Source organism: Humulus lupulus, chromosome 4, assembly GCF_963169125.1.
Source record: "Humulus lupulus chromosome 4, drHumLupu1.1, whole genome shotgun sequence".
NCBI classification, from domain to species: Eukaryota; Viridiplantae; Streptophyta; class Magnoliopsida; order Rosales; family Cannabaceae; genus Humulus; species Humulus lupulus.
Window position 1 is genome coordinate 76600502 of NC_084796.1, and position 10304 is coordinate 76610805.

Below are 10304 nucleotides of genomic sequence, written 5' to 3' on the forward strand. Positions count from 1 at the left end.
GTCATAGTTAAAACCAGAAAATGTGCATATTGTTTGTGAGTTCCCATAGGTGTTTCTCGAGGAATTACCAGGATTCATTACAAGAAAAAATGCTTTTAATAACACCGAAAATGTGTTATCAAAACATACGATAACACTTTCTGATGTGTTAAGACCGACTATGTTATCGTAGGTTAAGGTACTTTACATAACACTTTATCAGTGTTATTTTAATATATAGATAAGTGTTGAATTATATTATTTATAATCGATTATATAACACTTTTTTTGTGTTATACTACACTTTAGTATAACTTTTTTTTGTGTTATACTACACTTTAGTATAACACATTTTTTGTGTTATACTATACTTTAGTATAACACATTTTTTGTGTTATACTACACTTTAGAATAACACATTATTTGTGCTATACTACACTTTAGTATAACACGTGTTATATTAGCTTAGAGAAACATAATCTTTTTTACTTGCACAAAACTAGGAAAACAAATATGAAACTTGAAGCCAAATAAGGTAACATAAATAGATTTTTATTAATTACTCAAATGTAATTACAATATTTAGTCTACTAGTCTAGGCTTAAGAAATCATATTACAACATGGTGGGTTGAATTAAACACTGAGTGCAAAACAGAGACAATATATGTCTTCTTTGTGAAATTCGGTTTTATGCCAAGCAATCCTTTGAGCTGCTGAAGGGCAATTGTAATGGCAGCTCCTCCCATGAACCCAACAATGGCAGCATGGGATAGAAACTCAATCAAGAACCCCAATCTGAAAAAAGATCCAGCCATTTTAGAGAAATATATAAAACATATAGAGTGCAGTTTTTTTTTTTAATTGTCTTAAACCATAAGCATTGTTGTATAAAACTTATTCTTAACTTCATAAAGTTTCAAACTAAAATGAGCAACTCAACTATGATTAGCTTACCATTTCAATCTCTTTGCCAAGATGTTAACACCCATGGCCATTATGGCAGCACTATTAGGATTAGGAGATAATTTCCTGACCAAAGTGCAGATGATCTCAACAACCCTGAGCAAATGATAAGAGACGAGCATTAACGTGGCAAGAAACAAACATAACACAGTACACAGGAAAATAATAGTATTTACCACACTCAATGCCCATTAAAGCAAAACACACAGCCTAGCAGGTATTGCTGCAGAAGCTTTTAGTTAATTAGTATTGTCAAAACATTAGAAATCTAAATTAGTTTCAGTTAGATATCCCAGTTGCACAAGATTCTAAGTGTTCATCAGAAATCTAGATTAGTTTCAATTAAATAGCATGTCATCTTCCTATAATATAGCATGAATAATTTAGCAGTAATCAATATCTCTGTAGTCTCTAGAAAGCTAGATTTTCAGTTAATATGATATATAGAAGAAGAAGACTTACAGTTAGACCAGGTTTAGTTTCTTTGGTGACTACACCGAGTCTCATATCCAAATTCTTTTCAAGACAAGATATTTCCAAATTCTACACAAGTTTTATGGAAAAGTATTAAAATAAGAACCTTAAGTGACAATTACTTCACTTTGTTGTAGTGATTATCTACACTTCATTGTTAAATTATGTAGTTTCTTAAAAAGAAATACATATCTAGTATCACACACAGAAACCAACATTTAATTCAAAACTCAACCTTAAATGTTACAGTATGTTACTAGAGTGCAACAGAGAGTTGTGATGAACCTGTACTGAAGCAATAATCCCTAGTTCACCAAACCGGTCTGCAGTCCCAGGTGTAAGATGCTGGGCATGCTTAATCTGAAAATTAGCTCTAGTCATGCAAAAATAAGCATGGAAAGAAATATCGATATTAAAACTTTGCAATAAGAAACAGATTTTCTGTGGTGCATAATAGGTGGCAAACTATAAATCTTGCACATAATAGATTCAATTGCTATTGCAAAGGCAGAAAACATAGAAACAAATGACCAAAACTTGAGACAAGAGAACTGCATGTACCATTAAACACCATTCTACATATAAAGAGCAGGTTAATTGCTAAGGCAATTGCTGATACGCAATTGCTGAACCAGCTGTAACATACACAACACAAAGTTCGTACACACAAAGAAGAGCAACAGCTAAAAGTAAAAGAACAGCAACACCTCTTGTAGATCAGTTTCAAGCAACTTGTTGATCACAAGTCACCCTAAGATTCAATTCTATTATCTATAAAGTCAACATTTCGAATTGGAAAAAATAATAAAATGGTGTCCATAATTGTGCCAAAGAAGCAGAAAAATCATGTATTAACTTTAGTTTATCAAATGAGGTTCAGATCATCTTGTGTCTGATTTCAGCCTCTAATAAAGTTCTTCCATTATATTATAAATCAAAGTTCATTGAAGCATAACACAACCAGAAAATCTTACGACAGTAAATTACAAATTATGAAATCTTTCAGCCTTTTTTTGTTGTTCCCATATGACAGTAAATTATGAAGCAATATAAAGGCCTTAATTACAAATTAGACTACTATTCCATTAGTAATGGGAATTCTCTTTGTATTTCAAACCCTTTCACCTTCAACTGATCAATAACATGCCCCAAAATATAACATAAAACATGTCACTTTTGCCAAAAGAAAAAAAAAAGTTCAGCTATTAAAGATGAGAATCCTAAAATCTAGAACAAGAGAACCATGTTATGCACACCCCTAATTATATTAATGCACACTAATCAAGTTATAAATATTTAAATAACTCCTTACTGCCACTGGTACAAAAACAATACCACCACAACAACCATAACTAGGAGCACATATAAGATCAAACAGTCATCTATACTTAAGCACCACAACTAATTAACAACTCTGTCGAGACCAACAACTTAAAAACTAGTTTGGTACAACTAACTTCTAGATTGAATTACTATTGGTTTGGATCAGAAGATCATATCCTACTTGCATAGAGTAAACAAAGAAGGTTCTAACTTCAAAGATTTGGAAGTCTACTAACATAAAAGAGAGCATGCTATATCCAAAATGAGCAAAAGAAGAATTTAGTTTTTATGTTTTCTTCACAATCAATGGACCATTAAGCTAATCAAACAGAGTATAATCACATATAAGCTAATCAAACATTCGTTTTGTCATGTAAAATCCTGCTATAGAACCAGTGAAGTTCTCTTATTTTTCTGAAATTAGAGCTCAATACAAGGCAAGCATCTATAATCAAATATTAAAATTAAACACAATAAATGAGGAAAAATATGATCTAATATATGACAAGAACTTTCAACTTGCAAGCATCTTAAATCTAGTTAAAGAAAATTAAAAAATTAATTGTCCTTAAAGAAAACTATGGTCTACAATACTCACTATTCTACCAAGAATAAATGCAGCTGTAGCACCAATTGTTGCACCAATCAGCAACGAACCCCAAAGGCAACCCAAATAGATAACCTCCACCAAGCTGTAAGAGAAAATAAATAGCACAAATAAAGCATTGATAAAAATAAAAAAAATTAATACTAACAGATACACTTTCACACTTAAACCAAATAAGTTGACTAGACAGACTTTATTCATTCAGAGTTCTATTTTTTTGGAGGGGGGAGGATCACTGAATAGATAATTACATACTTTATTAAACAGACTATAAAGGTCCAAAATAATGTCATTGTTTTAGCTCTGCAATAAGAATTAGTGACTTTAACTTACTGTAAATATTGACTTGTTCTACTTCACAATACCAAAATCCATGGAGTCACATCACTAATACCACTTCTCCTAGTTAACTAGAATGAACTATAGAGATATTAAAACCGAGCACAAGTCTATATTATTAAACCACAAGTAAAGAACAAACAAATAAATAAAAAAGGCAAAAAAATTTATAATAATAAGTAAAAGAAACATACATGATTCTAGCACATTTTACTTGTAAACATTCAAAAAGAAGAAGACATTGTCAGGCAAATATCATAATTCAATAAAATGGCATGAAACCACCATTGCGATAGAAATAATGGCCACCCAAAGTACAGTCATGAAACAAACATAAAACACATTGATTGGAAATTCCAAATTAATCATAATTCAGCAAGAAATCTTACAAAACCAAAGAAGAAACTATGAAAGTCATTAATCAACAAAACTAGAAAAAAATAGTTGTAATAAATGACAAATCACCAAGCTCTGCAATAAGAATTAGTGACTTTAACTTACTGTAAAGTGGCCAAAATGCATAATGTGTACCAGTAGGCTTGCAAGTTTTGAAAGTGTGTATCCATATGTATGGATAATTTTTATAAGATATGAAAGTTCCTGAAGTAAATTGACAGGAAAATTTACACATAATCACACCAAGCCAACACACTTTTATCTTAACTATTTTAACAGACCTCAAATGTAACATTAAAAAAAAAGCAAGTGCATCAAATGAGGTCTGGACTTAACAGAGCAGCAATGTGTACTACTAGGAAGGATGAAGCAATGTGTTAAAGAAAATACAAGTCATTCAGGAATTCAAGAAATACATAAAGAGTCAACATGAAAATTGATACAAATATACTTTCTACAACAAAAAAATTAATTCTGTTGCCTATGTAATCATATAAATTCTTTGTGATGGCACCAGCCTTTGATGATGGCAGAGAAGAAGAGAGTTTTTCAAGAAGCAAGGGAATGACATATGGCTCAAGAAGAGGTGTTGATGAGAAAGCTACCTACAGAACAAAAAAATAGTACAATTTGGTTATTTGTATAAACGTGCTCTTACAACCCTTGTAATTTATGACAAGTATAAAAGTGCTCCTCCCAGCTTGTCTCAAGGCTCAAATCATCAAAAAATAAAAAAATAAAAATTATGATAAATTTGGTTCAAGCACCAAAGAGAAATTACTCAATTGATTAAAAACACTCATAAGTCATCTTCACCAGAAATACCTATGCATCATGTAACAGTTTTCTACTTCTATTAAATTTCTTATTGTGCTCACCAATTCCAATATAAATACATATATATACACATATATACTTTATCTTCCCTAAGACAGTACCCATATGCTAAACTAAGGAATAATATTGCAATAGGAATCCAGATGGAGAAAACCACTAATTGGAAACATGAAAGGGGGAAATCACAGCAAGAACAAATTAGAATAACTTAATAAAGATAATCTGGTCATGCAAAAAGATTCCATAGAACTATACGTGTAAATATTAAGGAATGATTTATAATTCAAGCAGATGAGAGAATGCCAAAAAAAAAAAAAAAGAAAGATGATTTTCCATTTTATGTGATAGACTAGACCATGAAATTTACAAGTGCTTTATGCCAATTACAGCATGGTTACCATGGGCATTACAAGTGCTCCATTGTTAGAATGATAAAGTTTGGTAACTGGAAGATCATAACAAAGAGCATAGATAAATTCAACACCTACAAATACTATAACAATGGAGCATCACATTCAATTACGGCATACCATTAGAGCCCTTGCAAGATCATCTCTTTTGACATCAGTGTCCTCTCCTTTTGGCTGGATAACGTTAAGAAGAAAAACATGTGAAAAGAAGTACAAAAACAAAAAGGATAGCACATCATAATCAATGATAGCATTCATCGCATGATCTGAATACTAACCAAAGAAACAAAAGCAAACCAAAAGGGAAAAGCTTGCTTAGAATTTTTTTGGTCCAGGTGAGTACCAGGCTGAAAATCAACAAAAAAGGATTAAGAATTTACTCACCATCTATTTCCAAAGAAAATTATATAAGTTCCTTTTCATACCTCAAATCTACGGAGCCAACACTTTCTCTCTTCTATCTTTTTCTTACTAAATAAACCAAGGGACAAAAATAAACAAAAGGAGAAAATTGAAAGTCACATTCACATAATTATGTTTTTCTCCTTATAGGTAGATTAGAAAATAAAACTACAGTATTAGCATAAACAGAACAAAAGCAAATAAATAAAAGTGCCATCTATTTGAGTTCAAATGGGTGAAATACTTACTCGCCCAAGTCTCCACTGAAAGCCCCAGTCTCCCTTAAATTCAACTCTTCTTCTCGTAACTTTTCCACGTCATTCTGCTCTCGATAGAGTTTGTAGAAATCTTGCAAAAGAGCAATGTCTTGGCTTCTATCTATAACTGCTCCCTCCTTTTTTGCAAGTTTTTGCTAAAATTTTGAAAACAATAAAAAGTAAATATATGGCAAATATAATATTATTGCGAAGTGTATAGAATGCAAAACAAACAGACTAAAAATCTAGAAGTGAAGTTTATCCATTTCAAACTAAGCACACACCTTAATGACAGACATCAATCCATGGCTAACCCCACAACTTTTTATATGTGGGGTTAAGAAACTGCTATGTGCTACTCCAATTATAATCCATTGAAGTAGTAACTAATAAAAAAAGTTTCACCACCCTGTCATGCACCCCCATCACACCACACACACATCCATATGGCTAACCCCACCATGCAATACATACACAATACACAATACATATTTAACTATTTTTTTCACTATGGTATCTTCAATCATCTTGTTAATCTTTTAGTATATATATAAAGACGCAATAGTGTATTTCATAACTCAACACTAAATAAATAGCTTCAGAGTCAATCAATTCGTCACTCACTTATTTTTCACATCTTCCTCACCTATTGCTCTTCTTCGATACCTATACAAAACAAGCAAATACAATTATGAAGGGATTTAGCTTGGAACAACAAGGACACTATAGGCTGATAGCAAAAGGTGACTAAAGTTGTTGGAAAATATTCCAAAAAAATCAAGTGCTGAAAACCTGGTCAGAAAAGAACTCAACAGACCCTTCACCAAAAAGAATACACAATAAAAGCTACTTTGTAGGTCCCATTCTACCCATTTTTCCTAGGAAAATCATTGTATATGCATACACACAAAAATCAAACATTGTACGTTGAGACAATTTGATCTTAAACTCAAAGTTCATGATATGCATATGCATATATATATATATATACATACAATTTTTTTATGTACTATGAATACATACCTATATGTTTGATGACTAACTAATTTGGTGAGCACAAAGTTATAAAGAAAGCCTAAACGAAATATTCAGAGAACAAAAAGAAGTTATAAAGGCCCTTATTTGACACTTACCTCATATTCGTACAAACAAAAGGCTTTGTCCTGTGAGAATAAATAACCAACACCTCTTTAGTTTTCTGAGTAAAAATATCTCTTTTTAATTTGAAAATAAGTGAAACTGAAAATGGAAAAAAAGAAAAAACAAACCCAAAGAAAAAATCCTTTCTTTAAAGGACCTTTCGTACCTTGTAGGAAAAATGGAATAAACATATGAGACCATATCTAAAACATAAAGCAAGAGTCAATCCTTCATATAAACAAAAATAAATTTTAGATTTCAAACCAAAAATCATATACTCAAAAGGGAGGGGAAAAGACAAACTTAGATTTTAATGGATTTTCAGATTCCACTAGTTGAAGCTCAGACCAACGATGATTAAAGATGAGGCAAAAAACGATTATTAGATACTGAGAGGGTTTGAGAGAAAAAACAAAGAGGTGAGAGAAAAAAGAGGCTTATAATTCACTAAGCCTATTCGCAATTTTTAGTTGCTACAGTAAAAATGAAACTATATATATGTATATATAAATGAGAATAATGAGTTATTTTTACCTAAATAACTCTCATTTGTTAACACTCATTTTTACATTTACATAGTAGACTAATTAAAGCGCTATATCTACAACTCCATTTTTATTAGTTTGTGGCTTATCTTTTAAAAAGAAAAAGTTTATTTCGTTTGACAGAGACTTCACTCAAGGTATGGACACACAAAAATGAAAGAAAAAAGAAGATGTACTAACTCAACACCTATAATTAAAATAGAGCAGAAAGAACAACACAAACTAGATAGCAAATCAAACTAAAGAGAATGCAAATTTCTGCAGAACAAAATACCACAAATATGAAAAGGTGCCACTATATATACAAGACCAATAAACAACAAGAATAGTAAAGATAAAAAAACAACCAGAAATCTTGCCTAGCTTCTACGTTTTAGATATCACATATGGGTCGTATTAAAGCAAAAGTGACTAAAACAGAGAAAAACAATAACTACCTTTATTCTCCTCATGTAAATGCAATAAATATCTCTCATTTGTTAACACTCATTTTTACATTTACATAGTAGACTAATTAAAGTGTTATATCTACAACTCCATTTTTATTAGTTTGTGGCTTATCTTTTAAAAAGAAAAAGTTTATTTCTTTTGACAGAGACTTCACTCAAGGTATGGACACACAAAAATGAAAGAAAAAAGAAGATGTACTAACCCAACACCTATAATTAAAATAGAGCAGAAAGAACAACACAAACTAGATAACAAATCAAACTAGAGAGAATGCAAATTTCTGCAGAACAAAATACCACAAAAATGAAAAGGTGCCAGTATATATACAAGACCAATAAACAACAAGAATAGTAAACATAAAAAAACAACCAGAAATCTTGCCTAGCTTTTACGTTTTAGATATCACATATGGGTCATATTAAAGCAAAAGTGACTAAAACAGAGAAAAACAATAATTACCTTTATTCTCCTCATGTAAATGCAATACACAAATAAAAAAATTATGGAAACTCATCCAATGGCAGCTACAACTATTAGTATTGTTGGCACCTTACATTCAAATCTACCTTTTTCACAAAAAAAAGAAGAAGCAAATAATATCAATGAGTGGTTAGTTAAAGCATAAGAAAAAGATAAAACCTTGATCATACCTAGCTCTTAATATGGCATTCAGATATATATATTTCTTGTCTAATATTTATAAAATCAACAAACCAAATAGAATAGCCACTACCTTTAGCTCTCATATTAAAACGTGTATAAGCCAAGAACATATATTTAAACTAGAAAGAATAAGTCTTTTTCATTTATTTTAGTATAGAAAATCAACACATATACCTGGGTTAGACAAACTTAGATCTGGGTTAGACAAGAAGTAGAGAAAGACTGGAAACTCTCTACGCAGCTTAGCTGGCCAAGATACCTAGCCTTTCTCAAAGGCTTTCCAAAAGACGCAATCTTTTTTTTATTAAGACCTAGATGTAATTGAGGGTGAACGTTAGAGAGGAGATATAAAAAAAAATTGGGGGAGAAAGGAGAACAAGTAGAGAGAGAAAGAAAAAGAGGCATTTGTTTTAATATTTGGACTTAATTTTTCACTTTTCCAGTTGATATTTTTGAGACTCAATCAACTGTTGAAATCCATCAAACCCATTTCAGAAATTTCCCAGAAACCATCATCCAAATTGAATAAAAACCCAATTTTTTTCTAAAAAAAAAAAGTCATCTCGTACCTCATTGAAGGATGATTTGGGTGGGCTTGGATTCTCAAGAACAGTGGGCAGAGCACTAACCACTGAGCTAGCTCCATCTGTCAATCTTCTTCGGCTTCCATGGAAACCACTGCACATCATCGTTGTGAGCCACCGCATGCCGCCATGAGTGTAGTCGTGGTCTCCCATGGAAGTGAGAGAAGAAGATAGGGGAGACATGGAGCTTGAGAGGAGATGATCGGAGAGAAATAGAGAGAAAGATGAAGGGGCGGCTGTGAGGAGAGGTACATATAGGAAGAAACAAATGATTTAGGGATTTTTACTTTTTTAATATTTTTTAATATAAAAAGTTTTAAATAGATAAGAGAGAAAGAGGGAGAGAAACGTTACAATTTACTTTTGGCGCCCAAAATTTTGAGTCACCCGCTTTTTACCTAGCATAATACTTTTTTAATTCTGTTAGATTTTAGTGTTATCCTATGCCCTTTTTGGTGTAGTGATTACCCCCAGACAAAGAAATCGAGTTTGTGATCGAGCTTGCATCAGAAACAACACCGATCTCTAAAGCGCCCTATCGAATGGCACCGATGAAATTGAAGGAACTTAAGAACCAGCTACAGGAGTTGTTGGACAAGGGTTTGATAAGACCTAGTCATTCGCCATGGGGAGCACCAGTCTTATTTGTGAAAAAGAAGGACGGGAGCATGGGAATGTGCATCTATTACCAAGAACTCAATAAGGTCACCATTAAGAACAAATATCCTTTGCCTAAGATAGATGACCTTTTTGATCAACTACAAGGGGCAGCAGTATTCTCGAAAACATTCTGAAAATGGCTTTTAGAACTCGCTACGGGAACTATGAGTTCCTAGTGATGTCTTTTGAACTCACTAATACCCCAGAAACTTTTATGGACATGATGAACATGGTATTTAAGGACTATTTGGACAAGTTTGTGGTAGTGTTCATA

General features: G+C 32.0%; 1 protein-coding gene across 24 annotated transcripts; it reads right to left on the reverse strand.

The window, feature by feature from the left end:
• Window positions 1–510: 510 nt before the first annotated feature.
• LOC133830575 (callose synthase 10-like) lies at window positions 511–9634 on the reverse strand. 24 transcript variants are annotated; one of them, XM_062260579.1, is made up of 15 exons: window positions 9356–9631; window positions 8961–9097; window positions 8583–8689; window positions 7257–7294; window positions 7122–7151; window positions 5980–6143; window positions 5755–5800; window positions 5608–5676; window positions 5450–5503; window positions 4601–4687; window positions 3339–3432; window positions 1703–1777; window positions 1406–1486; window positions 935–1039; window positions 511–775 (listed from the first exon to the last, which is right to left on the reverse strand). In XM_062260579.1, the coding sequence occupies exons 3-11, from the start codon at window positions 8635–8637 to the stop codon at window positions 3343–3345; spliced, it is 633 nt and encodes a 210-aa protein (XP_062116563.1). In that variant the 5' UTR covers window positions 8638–8689; window positions 8961–9097; window positions 9356–9631; the 3' UTR covers window positions 511–775; window positions 935–1039; window positions 1406–1486; window positions 1703–1777; window positions 3339–3342. The 24 variants fall into 24 exon arrangements, with proteins under 24 accessions (XP_062116563.1, XP_062116564.1, XP_062116559.1 ...); XM_062260580.1 differs by having other exon boundaries at window positions 7257–7331; XM_062260575.1 differs by lacking the exon at window positions 7257–7294 and adding an exon at window positions 7295–7356.
• Window positions 9635–10304: the final 670 nt, after the last annotated feature.